This window comes from Aquarana catesbeiana, linkage group LG01 (assembly GCF_042186555.1).
Source record: "Aquarana catesbeiana isolate 2022-GZ linkage group LG01, ASM4218655v1, whole genome shotgun sequence".
Taxonomy (NCBI): Eukaryota; Metazoa; Chordata; class Amphibia; order Anura; family Ranidae; genus Aquarana; species Aquarana catesbeiana.
This window is the reverse complement of record NC_133324.1, coordinates 950,245,388-950,263,022: the sequence shown is the minus strand read 5'-3', so window position 1 is coordinate 950,263,022 and position 17,635 is coordinate 950,245,388. Positions and strand designations below refer to the sequence as shown.

General features: G+C 45.2%; 1 protein-coding gene across 1 annotated transcript in view; it reads left to right on the top strand.

Annotated features, from left to right (window-relative positions):
* The window catches only part of LOC141121706 (von Willebrand factor A domain-containing protein 5A-like), a 43,105-nt gene that overhangs the window by 22,964 nt on the left and 2,506 nt on the right, over positions 1-17,635 (top strand). The window contains exons 9-19 of the mRNA XM_073611422.1: positions 719-863; positions 1,248-1,327; positions 1,686-1,800; positions 2,783-2,941; positions 5,173-5,270; positions 6,202-6,407; positions 6,537-6,620; positions 8,065-8,121; positions 9,687-9,770; positions 12,570-12,712; positions 13,071-13,197. Coding sequence (XP_073467523.1) covers positions 719-863; positions 1,248-1,327; positions 1,686-1,800; positions 2,783-2,941; positions 5,173-5,270; positions 6,202-6,407; positions 6,537-6,620; positions 8,065-8,121; positions 9,687-9,770; positions 12,570-12,712; positions 13,071-13,197 — 1,298 coding nt within the window. The remainder of the gene's footprint in view (positions 1-718; positions 864-1,247; positions 1,328-1,685; positions 1,801-2,782; positions 2,942-5,172; positions 5,271-6,201; positions 6,408-6,536; positions 6,621-8,064; positions 8,122-9,686; positions 9,771-12,569; positions 12,713-13,070; positions 13,198-17,635) is intronic.

Sequence of the window (17,635 nt, the reverse complement as noted above, 5' to 3'; positions counted from 1 at the left end):
TCAGTAGGGCCTTCCTTAATTGTAAGCACTTCTACCTTCTCAATTCACTTATACCCCATTTTATGGTAAGCTTTTCCACTTTATGGACTCCCTCACTCTAATACCCTTAGATTGCAAGCTATTCTTCTGTATCCTCCCCTTTACCCTAACAAAGGGGTCTCCAAAATTAAACAGAAAGGGCCTCTTTCTGACTTTAGAGGGGGCTGGACTCTGGGCAGCAGAACTAGAAAATGTCTATCAGTGAGAGGAAATGGTGCCCCATGGTTTTTATTGGGGGAGGAATAATGCCCCATTATTGGTGGGAGAAATGGTGTCTCGTATCAGTGGGAGGAACAATAGCCCATAGGCTGGATAAAGGCAAGCAAGGGGCTGGAGTTTAAAGACCACTGCCCTAATAAATTGTAAGCTCCTCTACCTTCTGTATCCGCCCATATATCCTAATACATTATAAGCTTGTTTTGCCTTCTGCATACTCATTTACACCCTAATATGTAAAAGGGAGGGGGGGGGACTGAAGGTGGAAGAGCCTACAATCTACATGTAGGCTCTTCTACTTTCTGTAATCTCTTGGACCCCAATAGGTTGTACGCTCTTCCACCTTCACCTTCCTCCATTATATCCCTATATGCTGTTCTTTTCCAGTCCATGTTTTTTTCCTCTTATTTGTGAAAGGTAGTCTATAGATTTGTGTATATAAATTGCGGATGATGTTTGACAGGGAAAGTATGGAGTACACACAGGAGACTCTGGAGGCAGCAGTTGATAAGGTGAACCAGATGTCTGCAGACTTGGGAGGAACTGAGATCCTGGAGCCGCTAAAGAAAATCTACAAAACAGCTGGAAGACCACAACACCCGAGACAAGTAAGATGAGTCGGAAATGAAAACGATGGGCATCTCTGATTTAGGTTTTGCACATGTACCTCTATCAAATAAAACCTTTAGGGGTTTCTTTCCCATTTGAAATTTATTGGGCAAATGCATAGCCTTTTTGCATGCTCCTGTCCATCCAGAGCATCTGGTTTATAAACCAGATACATTCTAATAGCCATTTATCCAACTGTACATCCAATTTAAATATGCCTAAAATTCTTTTATCTATTCACCTTTTCGAGTTAGTATTTACAAGGGCTCAATTTCTGGACATTTATAATTTTGAAGGTTTGTGATGGATGCTAAGATGACTTCAGTAGCATTTGCCCTAAGTGTTCGGTGGTAAATTTATTTTATTTATTTTTTTTTCTCCAGGTCTTTATCTTCACAGATGGCGAAGTGGGGAACACTCAGCAAGTGATATCGGAGGTCCAGAGAAATGCGCACAATCACCGGTAATGCCCTCTCCTTGTCTAATGTAGGGAGACTGTGTCGTATCCAACGTCTACCCGGCAGATCTTTGTTTGAAGTAGTCAGTTTGATTCAGTTAAAATAGGGGTCTTTAAACGTTTTCAAACGAAGGGCCAGTTTACTATACTTTAGGGGGGACAGATTGTGGCCAGCAGGGGGTACAAAATGTCCTGGTGGTAGGAATAGTGGTGGGAGTAGTGCCCCAAGGGCTGTATAGAGGCTAGCAAAGAACTGCATCCAGCCTTCTGGCTGCAGTTTGGCAACCCCTGAATTTAAATACACTATGGGTATTATCCTTGAGTTGAATGCCATCATTCCTTGCACACTGTTTTACAATTATAGGTGTTTTACCTTTGGGATTGGTGAAGGAGCCTCCACTGCTCTCATTAAAGGCATGGCCCGGGTAGCAAGCGGCAACTATGACTTCATTACTGGGAAAGATCGTCTGCAGCCCAAAGTGAGTTTTTGAAGTGGATTAATACTCAAATGACCATATGTGCGTAGAACAAACAAAATGTCTAAGGGTCCACATTTTCTTTAATGAATATCCATTTAAAAACCCAAACATCCAGTGCATTGCATGGGGTCAAAGATCTTCCCCCTTTATTCAGAGCTATAAAAAAGATATAGCTGCCTTTCTCATCCAGGGTTTTTAAATTTTGCTAGGGGTTCCTTTAAACAAGGAGCAATTTTCTTGTTGCCACTGAAACCAATTGGCTTTTTAGCTAGCTCTAAAAAGGGGGCTTATTGCTGTCGACCACATAACTGTAATTCTTATTGACCATCCCACTAATGTACCTGTAGATGCAGTCATTTTTAGTAAGGGTTACCTGAGACTGAAACCACATTTCTAAGGGTGGTCCTGACTTTAAAAAGGTTGAGAGACCGATACAGATTGTAAATCTGCAAATTCTTATATTGGTTCAATTTGTGTGTGTGTGTGTGTGTGTGTGTGTGTGTGTTTAATTTGTACTAAAATTCTGGTACAACAAAACATGTTCTTGGTAACTCAGCATGATGGTCTACGGAGACCTATAATTGCAAAAAGGAGTATGCATAGGTATAGATATATTGGAATGAGGAATTTTGGTGGTCAGACCACTTGCCAAGTCCAACCACCCTCCAATGCAGCCTTTTTCAACCCACTGGAACCCTTGAAATGGCTTTCTGGTCGTTGGGGAAAAGTTACCCCCTTACAGAGAGCTAAAAAGATAATGTCAGTGGGAACTTTATCTGAGAGGCAGAAACTGCTCAAGGAACCCTAGCAACCTCTAAAGGTACCCTAGAGTTCCATGGAACCCTGGTTGAGAAACCCTGCTAATGTATATGACCACCATTAGCTTGCTTTATAATACAAACCAACGTCTTAAATGCAACCTCTATTACATTCCAGTGTGGGAATGCCTTGTATGATTACCTCTGCCTTCTTTCCCCTCCAGGTTCTGAAAGCTCTGAAATGTGCCTTACAACCCACCATAAAGGAAATTTCCTTAAACTGGACCCTTCCTCCCGATGTGGAGCAGAATTTGGTGTCTCAGGCCCCCACTGTCATCTTCCAGGGTCAGAGGTCCATAGTCTATGTCCAGTTCAAGGGAAAGGTAACTATGTATATTGTATTTTTCACAAGATTTCAAATTAAATTAAAAAAATTGATAAAAATTAGGACTAAAATCTAATTGGGCTACAAAATTATGTGTTTTTTTTTTTTCCCTTCAAAAGTTTTCCAATCTTTGAGTATGTAGCACCCTTCTAGCTAGGTGCTAGTGTACATAGTCATTAGTGTAGGTAAATTTGGCTTGGCTGGCAGCCAGGCCTAGGTTGAATCTGGGTCAGGGCTGAGTGACGGGGGGGGCGCAATTGGATGATTCGGCAAGCAGCACCTCTTCTAACTCCCCCCTGCTCTCTGCAACCCTGGAGAAGCCTCCAGAAATGGTGGATGGAGTTTAAGAGGAGGTGCTTGAAGTATTGATGGGGGGGGGGGGGGGGGCAGGAAAGTGAGCTGGCAGGGGGCAGGTACCTCCATAAATACTCATGGGTCATGCCAGTGGGAGATGGAGTTCTGAGGAGGCTGTCGGTGGCCCTTGAGGGTGCCCCCTACTCTGGAAGGGGGAACCTGGGGCTCAGGTGCTGGACGGACCCTCTACAACACATGGAGGAATCCTTTCCTGGATGCACAGGAGCAAGTGTGAGGACAGCAGAAGCAAGTCAGCACAACCAGGAGATCTCCTGAGATGTCAGCTGGGTGGGCTGGTAAGTTAGCAGTCTAGGAGGACTATGGTAGTAGCCAGAAGGTCTAGTGAGGGGCAGCTGCAGGCTGGCAGTGCCTGAAGAGGTGGTGCTGGCATCAGCCACAGGGATGCAAACTGGACACTGACTTTTGCTACACGTTTAAAGCGGCCTCTGGTACCTACCTATAACAGGCTGTGGCTCTAAGATCTAACTGGGTACTGTCAGGATCATCTTTTGAAAGTGTGCCAGTGGAGCTCTGCAAGCAAGTGTGCTGGAGGGGCAGAGGAGAGTGCATATAGGAAAGTTGTCCCTGACTCTGTCTGAAGTCAAGTGGCAGTCATCCTGGATCTCTACTACTACTACTAGGCTGATGTATTACCTTTTTAATAAATACCTGTTGAAATTGTTGCCATCAGATTGGTGCTGCTCCTCTTCTTGAAGTCAAGTTGGCAGCCCATAATACCCCCTACTCCCCATCCAAGTTTTATCCCTTCATTAAAACGCAAACAAAATGCTGGACTGTTTTCTGATGGAGTGTCTGGAAACTTGGTGTGCAGGGTGGGGGATCCCATTTCACTTGCATCTCCTTTTTGTGGGATGCACTACAAGTATTTTGTTAAAATCCCTGGTGACCCTGCCATAATGTTCTTGAAAAGGCACTTCCTATTATGGGGTACAACGGTCTCCCTAATTGTGCTTCTGCATTTTCCTGTCACATGTTTTCCTGTTGGTCTGCAAGCGCTCATGCTGACACATTGACTATATATATGTTCTGCTGCTGTCACTATCAGGAAGCCAATCCTGAGCATTGAAGGGTAGGGATTTGCAAACGGTTGTCCTCGCCTCATCTAGGTTTAAACTTAACTTTGACTGTTCTGGTGTTTTGAGATGGATTCCCAAACATTTTCCCACTGTTGGGAGCCAAAACTCCAAAGCCAGCTCTGTTTTTGCACCCACCACGTCCAGGACCGCTGTTTGAAATCATGGGGCCCCATACTGCCCCATCAGAGGACCTACATGGAGCTTTCAATCAGGTCCGCATGAACAGATAGACCTAATTGGAAAGTTTGTGTGAAAGGTTCCCTCCTGCTGTCACCTCCTCTGCTCCTCTGACTTGATGGGGCCTAGTAAAATGTAATTTTACACCCCAGTAAGCAAGCAGGAGTGCTGATGTGGTTAAATTCAGTTTTGTTTTTTGCTAAAAAAAAAAGAATTTTACAGTCTCTCTGGGCCCCCTTGTAGAGCTGATAGGGCAGTACAACCGACCCTATTGTACCGGGCCCCATCAGTGGCCATGACCATGTTCTAGGAACTACTGGTGATGCCACTTAAGCGAAGGGGCAGGGTAGCAGCAGCATCATTGCTCAAATATGGCCACTGGCATATTTGGCCAATGACCTTGATCGAATGGCCATGGGTTTGCAAAAGCATTTTGTGCACACAGCAAATTTTATTTCCACTGTGGCTATTGAGATAGTTTATGCCTGGAGTTCAGCTTTATGTTCAGATAATCTAGTGGCACAGAATGGCATAGAGATTTATCTACAAGACCTTACATAAGTACCATAGTCATTCTAGACTTTTTTTTTTTTTTTTTCAGCTGGAGAAGGAAGCCCAGGTCTCTCTACAATACAATTACAAAGATGAAATTTTCACAAACGAACTGCAGTTTCCTCTGAAGATGAGCAACGTAGACAGGTAATCCAGAGACATCGATGGAGGTGACGGAGTCTTCCATTAGGCACTTGACCTTGGGGGCCAACAGAAGACACAAAAGTTTGCAAGGCAGAAACTAGTATTGTTGGGGGAGGGAAATAAAGATGGTTTGATATCTTCTAACCAATTTAAAGTGTAGGTCAAGCCAAGAATATCTCAATTTTGGATGCAGTGGGGTTGTATTCTTTGAACCCCTGTCAAGTTTTTATTGCCATCTGGGGATCCCCCAGGGAGAGTTCCTCTTCTATTTTTATTACTTATGGGTAGTAAAGTGTGTGTTCCACAGTTAAGCTGGCTTACACTAGTAATAGTGTGTGTGTGTGTGTGTGTGTGTGTGTGTGTTTTCTATTCATGTATAGCAGCAAGTCAGGTTGAAAAACACAAATCCATCTAGTTAAGCCAATAGAAAAAAAATAAGAAATGGAAAGCCTCAACATATCCAATACTACACCTACAGTGGATTCAGAGGAAGGCAATAGTGTGGTCCAATTTGCAACAGGTGTGTGTGTGTGTGTGTGTGTGTGTGTGGGGGGGGGGTTCCTCCCTCCTCCCCTGGGGGGCAATCGGATGTTCCCTGGTGGTGTTAACCTCCTAAATACTCATCCCGTTATATTCGGGAACAGGTCCAGCTTCACAGCTCTTACTGTGAAGTTTTTTCTTTGGAGGTAAATTATATTCTTTCCCAGTGACGATACTTTTGGCAGACAGGAAACTAATTGTCACTGGGACGTGGATGCCAATGTAGGGCAGAGTGTTTTCAATCTAAACGTGTGGTCATACCCCTTTTCGCACCTCCATTGACAGATCGGGTGGGCCTTCCCCCTCCCCTGAGTAAAAGGAACCGGTTTAAAGGATGGTTGAGTTTATAAGGTGTTAAGTCTTCTTCTCCTGTGTGTCCCTTCTTGGTTCTCAGACCGACCATCCACAGACTGGCTGCCAAAAATCTGATTTCTTTCTTGGAATGTGACTCTGAAGAGTCTGAAGAAGTGAAGAAGAAGATCTTGGAGACCAGTCTGCAGTCTGGTGTTGTCTCCTCTCTCACAGCCTATGTAGCCGTCAACAAGGACTCCAAGACACGTGTGGAGGGTCCTCCTGTGCAGAGGTTCATGCCTCCAGTTGGTAAGTTTTAAAACCAATGTGAATGCACATTGTTTTTTCCTGTGCAGTTTTAAAGATTGATTTAAAGCTCTGCCATATGCCCATGGTGTTCAGCTCTCACAGCACTATGAATGTACTTTGTGTTTGCAGCAATGGCCTGTTTTATGCCTCCACCAGTATGTTGCTACGCTGCCCCAGCACGGATGGCTCCACTTCAAATCCTTGAGATGGCTGGTGAGTTCAACACCTAGAAAATCCATATCGGTCAAATGGTGACTTAGGAGCGTATAGCTCCAACACGTTCAGAATTGCTGTAGGGAGGTCACTGAGCCAGTCACATCAGTCTCTGCAACCCGAGGGAACTTGCACTCAAATGTTTCCTCCACCATCTCACACTGTTGGTGGTTTTATATAGCACTGGCATATTCCATAGTGCTGTACAGAGAACACTGAGCCAGTCCTCGGTCTCTGCAGCAGAGAAGCCAATGCTCGGTCATGTGTTTAGTTACTGATCACTAGTGTCGGGGCCACTAAAATATATGTAGCGTTTGCCGATGAGTCTCAGGCCACAGGGAAACCCTCCCAAGTACTGGACTATCGTTGCCCTATTGCTACTTTTAACAGTGCATTGACACCGTATAGGCTCGTGCTGTTTATGATGGTGTCGCTAGATGTAGGCGTTGCATTGGGGACATGTGTGCTTTTTAGATGGGTGGGTGTGTTGAGGGCCCATTGGCATGTTTCCCCACAATGCATGCACATAACTAGCTTCCCTGTGTAAGGTAGGGGGAACCGTGGCATTCAAAATCGCAAAGGGTAAGGGCAGTGCTCATATAAATCCTAAATATATAGAGGAATATTTGTGTATCCAAATATTAGCCACGTGAACAAAGTGCTTTTGTGCTCATAAGTCACTGACACCCGTGCAAAGGTGATCAATAGATGTGCTCTTCTCCTTGTCTTTAAGTGTACACACCGTACTCTCCAGATGTTGACTTCTAAGCTATCAGAAGTCCATGCTTTTGTGAAAGCCCCACCCAATGCGTTTCATCATAAACGGGCAACGTGCTTTTCACTTCATTTGTATTTGTGATTTGAGCGCTGCCCTTATCCTACAGTAGATTATATCTATATTGGTGGACAATATATACACTCACAGGCCACTTTTATTAGGTACACCTTGCTTGTACCGGGTTCAAAGTCTCCTAAATTCCCTTTCTTCCCCATTCTGATGCTCAGCTTGAACTTCAAGTCCTCACCACATCTAGATGCCTAAATGCATTGCTGCCATGTGATTGGCTGGCAATTTGTGTTATCAAGCAATTGAACAGGTGTACCTAATAAAATGGTCGGTGAGTGTATCTGGCAGCAGCCTTATTTTATTTTTTATTTCCTTTCTTGTTCCAACTACTAGCCAAGTAAACACATTCACTATCGACCGCTGAATATAATGGGCCAGACTAGGTCTGACAATTGGAAGGCACCCATCTGACCCACATTTACCTCGCCTATTTACTTTAATGGGTCATTTTAAGGCTGAAAGAGCCCTCGGACAGCTGTAGTCTGTAAAAATGGCACATGCACCCCCTGAATGGGCGCATTTGCATCCAATTTTTCTTTTTGCAATGTATGAAGTCCAGGGGAACAGGCTTTAACAATGTGTCTAATCTTCCTGAAGATGCTGCTGCTGGGCCAGACTTCGCTTGTGTTCCTCTATCACTTGAAATCCCACAAGGTAAGAGTATCCACTTGAGCTCCAAGCCTTTTCTGGCACTTTTTGTTTTTGTAAAATATTAAATGTTACGGTGCATAAATTACCAAACATGCTGCACCCTAAAATTGCTCTCGCCTGTGCAACGGCAACAAATTATGTAAATTTTACTATCCCTGGGCTATGATTTCAAAGTCCTTACTGGTTACCAATTTAAATTTACACAGGAGGTTTAGTGCTAGCATTGCTGTCCGTGATCTGATGTTCATGGTGATACCTCACGTGTGGGACGATTGCAAATTGCGTGTGTGTGGGGCCGACACGCGCATTCACCTTTTGCGCATGTGTTTTATATTTTTTTATATACTATTTATTATTTTCTGTCCCAAGGAATGTAAACATCCTTGTGACAGCAATAGGCATGTGACAGGTACTCTTTATGGAGAGATCTGGGGTCTAGACCACAAATCCCTCCCCCTAATTTATTTATTTATAATTTATATATTTTTTTTTTTCCTCCATTTTAAATGGCACCATTGACATTCGGGTAAACCGGAAGTGATGTCAGGTCATCGCTTCCAGGTTACCATAGCCAAGAGTCAATCAAAGTCGACCTGGGCTTTGTTTCGGCTCTCCACTTCTTCATGTCGGCGCGTCTCTCGATGTGACAGAGGAGCCCGATAATACCGGACGCCCCCTCCTGCTTGTAAATGCAATCCACCAGCTAGTTAGCCGCTAGGATTGCTTTTAAAAAGCTGACAGCCAGATCTTAAAAAAATTATATATATTTATATTATACCGGGGCAGGCATGATGCTGGCATAACTACTTAAAGTCCAGCAATTGTATATCATTGGTCAGCAAGTGGGTGTACAGTGTTTTGTGTGTGTGTGTGTGTGTGTGTGTGTGTCTTTTGTTTATGGGCCAGCCTGCCGGAAGAGTGTCAGTGTTCTGTGACTTGGTTAGGGATCCCTTGTCTAAACCTTATCGGGGGGGGGAGGCGAGAACCCTAGGTTGGGGGGGAGAGACCAAGGAACCTGTAATTCTGTGACATTATAAGTACTTAATGGAAAATGGGTAACACAATGTGCCAGGTGTGAGACCTGTTGTCCTGCTTGATAGGAGTTGGCATGAAGGCCTGCCCTGGTAGTGGGTGCTTTGCAAAATCATGTGGCACACTGACCTTGTGCCAGTGACTGCCGTTGGAGTTCCAAACCCCAAGTAAATTCTCTGGCACCGTTGGGTCTTTACTTTTAGGAAGAAGAGGCCTTGCAAGCTTTTTCTCCTTCCCAGCCCCTGGCCTGACCAGGCAAACCTATCCTAATCAGAAGGAGCTGGGTCCCCCAAAAGACCTGTGAACTCCTTGTGGTGGGTATTGGGTTGTTCTCACCATCTTGGAGGACACTTGTGTGGCTGCAGTCTGCTCCTGAATTAATTTGCATATGTACGTGCCTTACGCCTAATACTGTATGAAGTCTTTTGGAATGGGCTTTGGCAGAGCAAATATAATTTGAGATTTTAGTAAGGGGTGTGCTCTGTGTGGGTAGTCCTCGATTACAACTTGACAGCTCTTAATTTGTGTCTGTGCAGACATTGGCCAAGGTGGCGAAGGTAATGCACCCAATTTTGCAAGAGACCCCGCCGTTGGGCCGCTACCAGGTGACACCCCACAAGGTAATACTGAGCATACAGAACACATAATGCCAATGATTTTTACTTCTATGTGTCTATAATGTACCAGTTTGTAACGGAGCTGTGCCTGTGTTCTGACATTTACTGCATAGTGCTTTGACCTACCATGGGTGATGGCACATCCTTCTATGGATTCTCTGGGGTAGATTTACTAAAGCAAAATACTGTGCTGTTGCTCCAGAGCTTGGAAAATGAGCAAAAGCTCTGACTGCCATCATCCAATCATGTGCAAGCAATAATGCTTGATTTGTTTTTGTTTTCCTTGCATGTGATTGGGTATTCTTTGCAAAGTAAAGCTTCACTTATTTACTAAGCTCTGGAGCACACGCAAAGTGCACAGTCTATTTGGCTTTAGTAAAGTGACCCTATTAAAATCTGGATATTTGGAGGTTGCGGTTTTTATATTATGCCGCGTACACACGATCAGAATTCTCGCCGGAAAAAGCTATTAGTTTTTCCGACGGAATTCCGCTCAAGCTTGCCTTGCATACACACAAGTTCTCTGAACTTTCGACCGGCAAGAACGCGGTGACGTACAACACTACGACGAGCCGAGAAAATGAAGTTCAATGCTTCCGAGCATGCGTCAGGTGCAACAAGTGTAGCGCTGAAGTGTCAAAGTAAGTTACCGCGGTTATAATATAAACATGAATAGAATAAATATGTGGACCACAGAAAACTTATATGCATCAATATGAATAACACATGTGATGAAGGGATATGTGAAAAATCAAAAATACATAAAATTAAGTGATGAAGTCTAAAGCAGTCTTCAAAGATCCAGTGTGCAGTGATTCATAACAGTCCATGCTGAGGTGAGATGGTCTCGCTCTCCGTGCATACAACCAATGTGATAGAAAATTAAGAACACCAACGTGATGAAGCCACAACCAGGATAAATGCGGGCTTACCAGTGGGTTTGAACTCAAAAGAACATACGTTCTGAGTCAAACTAGCTTGTATTGTCAGCCGACAATGGGGGTGAGATCTTGAGTCCTCAGTGATTGGAGCCTGGAGTTACTTTCATATAAAGGAGTCGTCTCCATACAGGTGGTTACACATCAGGAGAAGATGGCCCATAGGGAATAAAAGAGGGGCCACATAGCATAATTCCGTAAGCCATGAAAATTTATTAAAAGGTAGAACACTTACATTTATGAAGTGATAAAAAGCACTTTGTACAAAATCGTGGTGGCAGTGGAGTCCTCCCAACGCGTTTCGTCTCAGACTTCAAGCATGCGTCGAATTGTTTCCGAGCATGAGTAGGAATTTTGCGCGGCGGAATTTGTACAGACGATCGCATTCTCAGATAGGAACTTTTTCCGACCGAAAAATTGAGAACCTGCTCTCAATCTTTTGCTGGAGGGAATTCCGCCAGCAAAAGTCTGATGGAGCATACACACGGTCGCGTTTTCCGACCCAAAAGCTCTCATTGGTCTTTTTGCTGGCTGAATTTCCAATTGTGTGTACGTGGCATTTGGGTTCACCTTTGGGGCCACTTTTTATTTTAATAATTTTTATTTTTATTACACTTGCTTTAAAAAAAAAACAACTTTTCAGCACTTTTTGCTATCACAAGAAATGTAAACCTCCTTTTGACAGCAATAGGCATGCGACAGGTACTCTTTATGGAGGGGTCTATAAGACCCCAGATCCCTTCTCTGCACTTAAAAGCATTCAAAGCACCCAAGATGAATGTTTTTGAGTTTTTAAAATGGCGCTGTGTATATCCGCGTAATCCAGAAGTCATGTTGGGTCATCGCTTCTGGTTTACCATAGCATTGCTTGTAATGGCTATTGAGAGAGCCAACCGCCGACTCTAAAAAGAAGAAAAAAAAGTACCAGGGTTTTTTTTTTGTTTTTTTTTTTTTTTTTTGTTTCCTGATCTTTTCACCATCTTGAAGAAATGCCAGCACTTTGGGAGAATCCACAAGCAGATAGTCTTTATTAAATAGCATAAAATCCAGACAGAGGGCCAAAGCGTTTCAGCAGTTGGGCCTTAGCCAGGCCTAATGGCTGAAATTTGCTAGCTCTCTGTGTGGATTGTGTTCTATTTTTAATAAAGTCCTATCTGTGGATTCTTCTGAAGTGCTGGCATTTCTTTAAGATTTCTATCCACTTTGGAGAGGGATCCCCTAATTTCCTTTCTCTGGGACTGGGAAAAATCTCCAACAGGACTGGGCTATTGGATGGAGTGGAATGCAGGAATGTTTCAGCACCTTCCCAACTTCAACCAAGACCTGTAAAAACTTGTCTATTGTCTAGGGATACTAGAAGGCTTATTGGCCTATACCCTTATTTAATGCTCTTTACATACAATCATTGCTTGATGGAAAAGCCAGTGTTAATTTTGGCAGCAAATTTCGATTTAATCTTAGTCCTAAATTGGCATTTTAGTTTTGGTCCCATTTTAGTCTTCTGCAATTGTTTGTCATATTTAGTCGACTAAATCTCCAGTACATTTTAGTCGACTAAAATCTAATGGGTATAATTAAATTGTAATGCATTACTTAACATTTCTCTACACTTTGCAACCTCCTTTTATATACTGCTGGAGTGGAAAATCTCATTTAATGTATTGAGGTATGAACATGCACTACAGACCAGTGTTAATTTTGAAGTCAAATTTTCAATTTAGTTTTAATATTTTTTGACTAAAATGCCCATTTTAGTCGACTAAAATGGTATTCAAAATGTTAGTCGTTTTAGTCAAGGAAATTTAACAGCACCAGGGTGATCACATTTTTAGATTTTTTACTTTTTTTTTTTTTCTTCTTAAAGAACTTACTCCTGCGACAGTGGAGACTCCCGCCCTGTACAGACTAATCGCTCTCCAAAAAGCAGATGGCTCCTGGGAAGCAAGCGTTGAATTTGCCATCATTCTGGGAATACCTGAGAATTTTGCAGAGAGTTGTCCTGTTTCGGTAATGTATAAATGCTGCAACAAAATGGGGGCAATACCATAAATGGAATTTATAAGATCATTTCCTCCATCTTCAGGCTCTCCAGCTGACTCCTACTGTAGAAGCTGTGAACTGTTGGTTGTGAGATATAGATATAGATATAGATATAGAGCCTGTGGAAGTAACCAGACTGAAAAACCACCCAGGCCATGTTGGTTTCATGTAAAGGAACCTGTGGTGATTTTATGGCTAGTTTTTTGGTTTTAAAAATCCAGTTGTCCTGTTGAAGTGATTTTCTTATGCTGTTGTAGTATATTTTAGGTGGCATATAGGTTTCAATCTACCCTGTTGTAAGAAAATCTTCTTTCTCCTTTTGCAGAATGTAGGGGGGTCGGTGTGGGCAACTGCCCTAGCGGTGATCTGGCTTCATTCTTCCTGTCTGGACCAGAGAGATGAATGGGAGCTGCTGGAGGGAAAAGCTGTCTCCTGGGTCAAGGACAGTGCAGGTAAGATGAGCAGGATGTTAGACAGGAAGACCAATCGAAGACAGTTGGCCTTCCAATTTATCCCAAAAATGCTGGTGAGAATATATATCTAAATATATCTATATATCTATATATCTATATATCTATATATCTATATATCTATTCTGGGCCGGGCTCCCATACGCAGGTGTGGAGTCATTCCGGCCCCGGCAATTCATAAAGCCAGTCTGTGAACCCAAAGAGACCGGATGAAGACTAAAGTTCCGGGGAGCTGTGACAGTTGCGCTGCAGTACATATTAGTACATTATGACTTAAACCTGCAGGGGGCCTTTTTTTTTTTTTTAGCGGTTTACTACTGCTTTAAGGAAGATGGGACTACCATTTTATGACGTGGTGTTGCCTATTCCTAGTTGTACAAGCATGGGCATTCTTCTTTACAAACTTTTAGCTCAATATTCTATCTATATATCTCACACTATATTGCCAAAAGCATTGGGCCACCCCTCCAAATCATTTGGAGGGGGTATTATGGTGTGGGGTGGTTCTTCAGGGGTTGGGCTCTGCGCCTTAATTCCAGTGAAGGGAACTCCTCTTAGGTGGGGAAGCAAAACAGCAAGTAATTTTCTCTAAGCATCTTCTAGGACTCCTGCTATCAGGACCGGAAACACATTAGCCCCCACAAGATAAAAGGGCAGTCCTCCAGGCCCCATGTTAGTATTAGTGTTTCCTCTGGACGGGGGGAGGGGTTAAACATGTTTCCTGGAACTGGTTCCCCTAGGTCTCATGAGCTTGGCTCCTGTGTTGATTGGGGTGGTATTCCTACCTTCTTAGGTCCCAGAGTGGCACATCCAACCCAGGGGAGTAGGTTTGTGGCTGCTGTTCCTGCTTCTCAGTGCATGGGGAATACCGCGGTGAACGTCTAAGCTCCGGTCTGCGAGACGCATGGCGGCAGTTGGCTTTTTTTCCCCTGCTAAACAGCATGGCTGGAGTGTGCAGTGGAGGGACGGAACTTGCGTTCCAAGGTGGTACCTGGTGGGGGTCACTTCCGAGGTGTGTGACGTCATCAGTGGGCGCCGGAGACGCTAGTTCCTGTCTCTAAAACGGTGTGAACAGGGAGGCTGGTGTTAAAAAACAGTGAAACCTGGCAGAGGCTGCAGACCACTTAAGGGTGAGATGGACTCCCCTGTGATACCTGCACAGGCAGCGGAAGCAGGCCCTAACCCCAGCACCTCACGGGTAAGCCTGAAGTGTGTTTTTGTTTTGTTTTTGTTTTTTTCTAGCTTGCACATCCTGTGAGTGTTCTCTCCCTAACCAGTAGGGACTAGGTGAAGGGGGCACTTTTTTTTTTTTTTTTTTTTTTTTTTTTCCCTCTTTCCACCTGTGCAGGGTGTTATGGAGTGTATGTGGCATAAAATTCATTGGGGTCATTTTGTTCTCTTGCAGGCAAAGACTCAGGACGAGGCCCAAGCATCGCCATCAAAAAGCAAATGTGCGGTTTGCGGAAACAAACTGAGCTCCTCATGGAGCAAAGAAGTTTGCCGCACCTGTATAGACGGCCTAGTTAAGGATGACCCGGTAGTCTCCTGTCAGAAAATGCTGACTTCTGTTAGCAATGAGCTTGTTTAGCTCATTTAAAACTCTAATGCCGCGTACGCACGATCGGACTTTATGGCATACTTGGTCCGACATTCTTCCCGCCCGTCTTTCCGACGGATTTTCGCCGGAGTTACGGCAGACTTTCAGAATGAACGGACTTGGCCACACACGGACAAGTCCGTTCATTTTGAACGTGACTTGGGTACGACGGGACTAGAAAGTCAATCTCGCCGCTTTCATCGGCGAGTGACACCTTTGCGAGCCACCTTGCAAGGCCCTTAGGTCTTGTAAGGTCCATACCAGACCCCGATCTGAGCACGCAGCCTGGCTGGTCAGGAAAGGGGGTGGGGACAAGCGAGTGCCCCCCCCCCCCCCTCCTGAACCGTACCAGGCCCCCCTACCCCAAAGCACCTTGTCCCCATGTTGATGAGGACAAGGGCCTCTTCCCGACAACCCTGGCCGTTGGTTGTCGGGGTCTGCAGACGGGGGGCTTATCGGAACTTGGGAGCCCCCTTTAAGAGGGCCCCCAGATCCTGGCCCCCCACCCTATGTGAATGAGTATGGGGTACATGGTACCCCTACCCATTTACCTAGAGAAAGTGTCAATAAAACACACTACACAGGTTTTTAAAATTTATTAGACGGCTTCGGTGGTCTTCTTCCGGCTTCGGGGGTCCTTCTGGTTCCTCTTCTCCTGGCATCCGGTTGGTTCTTCTCCGCTCTCTGGCCTCTTCTCCTGGTGTTCCAGTTCTTCTGCCGACTCCTCTGCTGTCTTCATGCCGCTCTTTTGCCAGCAGAGGCCTGGACTTCTGGCGTCTTGTCGTCTTGGCTTCTTCCCTCTTCTCCAGATGTTGACACGACGGTCTGAGCGCTCAGCTGTGACTTATATAGGCGGAGACACCGCCCCCTTATGACGTCAGTCCCTGGGCATGCTGGGACTGTGACGTTTTTAGAGGCGGGGTCAACATCACCCAGAGGTCTACGCCTATATAAGTCACAGCGGAGTGCTCAGAGCAGTCCAGCCGGAGAGACCGTTGTGTCAACATCTGGAGAAGAGAGAAGAAGCCAAGAAGCCCGGGCCTCCGCTGGCAAAAGAGCGGCATGAAGACAGCAGAGGAGCCGGCAGAAGAACTGGAACATGGAACACCGGGAGCGGAGAAGAACCAACCGGACACCGGGAGAAGAGGAAACGGACTGACCCCCGAAGTCGGAGGAAGATACCCCCCCCGAGCTGTCTAATAAATTATTTTAAAAACCTGTGTAGTGTTTATTATTGACACTTTTTTCCCTAGGTTAATGGGTAGGGGTACCATGTACCCCATACTCATTCACATAGAATGGGAGAGTCGGGATCTGGGGGCCCTCTTATTAAAGGGGATTCCGATAAGCCCCATGCCCGCAGACCCCGACAACCAACGACCAGGGTTGTCTGGAAGAGGCCCTTGTCCTCATCAACATGGGGACAAGGTGCTTTGGGGTGGGGGGGCCCCAGCAGGGTGCCCCCCTCCCCCAAAGCACCCACTCCCCCATGTTGAAAGCATGCGGCCTGGTATGGTTCAGGAGGGGGGGGGGGGGCGCTCGCTCGTCCCCACCCCCTTTCCTGACCGGCCAGGCTGCGTGCTCAGATCAGGGTCTGTTATGGAATTTAGGGGGATCCCACGCCGTTTTTTTGGTGTAGGGTTCCCCTTAAAATCCATATGAGACTTAAGGGCCTGGCAAGCCCCGTGCTCGCTGCAATAGGAAAAACAAATTTTGTTGCAATACCCTGTCCAGACTAGCATACAGACGGACTGACTTTCCGTCAGGAACTGAGTCCGGCGGACTAGGATTTGAAACATGCTTCAAATCTAGGTACGGCGGACTTTTGGGGGAAAAAAAGTCCACCGAAGCCTACACACGGTCGGATTGTCCGGCGGACTCAGGTCCGCCGGACTAAGTATGCCGTAAAGTCCGATTGTGTGTACGCGGCATAAGATCCAAGTTCCCTCAGAGGTCCATCGCCTGTTAGAACTTTTACCTGGTCCTAGCGCTCCACAGAGTGCGGAGAGTAAAGACTCTGAGGCTGAAGCTGGATCTACCCATTCTTCTCCGGAAGAAGCCAGGGTCAGATAAAGGGCCCAAGGATAGAAAATCTGCAAGGTGCTCCAGGTATAAGTTATCATTGGAAGATGTAGATGACTTATTAAAGGCTATCTATATGACACTTGATATAGAAGAGAAGGTACATGACCTTATGTACAAAGGTTTGCATAAGAGAGGCTAGTTTTTCCCATGCATAGTTCCCTTCTTGATACTATCAAGCTGGAGTGGGAAAATCCAGAGAAAACCTTACTTTTCTGGTAACCTAAAAAGTTTTCCATTTGAAGAGGATACAGCGCAGCCATGGAACAAAAATCATAAGTTAGACGCATCTCTTTCAAAAAACAAGGACCTAGCGTTTGATATGGGCATGCTTAGGGTTCTGATGGGTAAAAGAGGAGATATCCTTCACAGAGCCTGGGACTCAGCCATTGGGAGTCTTAAACCAGCTCTGGCCTCCCCTTGTGTAACCAGAAATTTAGAAGTATGGTTAATACAAACGCACTTGTTGGCAAGTATCTCCTAGAAAACAGATTCTGAAATCTTTCCCTCTTTCGTGCAGTGGGGTTTTTGGCTGATTCTCTGCAGACTCAGTAAGGGCCCTTTCACACTGGGGCGGGGGTGGCGTCGGCGGTAAAGCGCCGCTATTATAAGCGACACTTTACCGTCGGTATTCAGCCGCTAGCGGGGCAGTTTTACCCCTGCTAGCGGCCGAGAAAGGGTTAAATACCACTGCAAAGCTCCTCTGCATAGGTGCTTTGCCGGCGGTATAGCCGTGCTGTC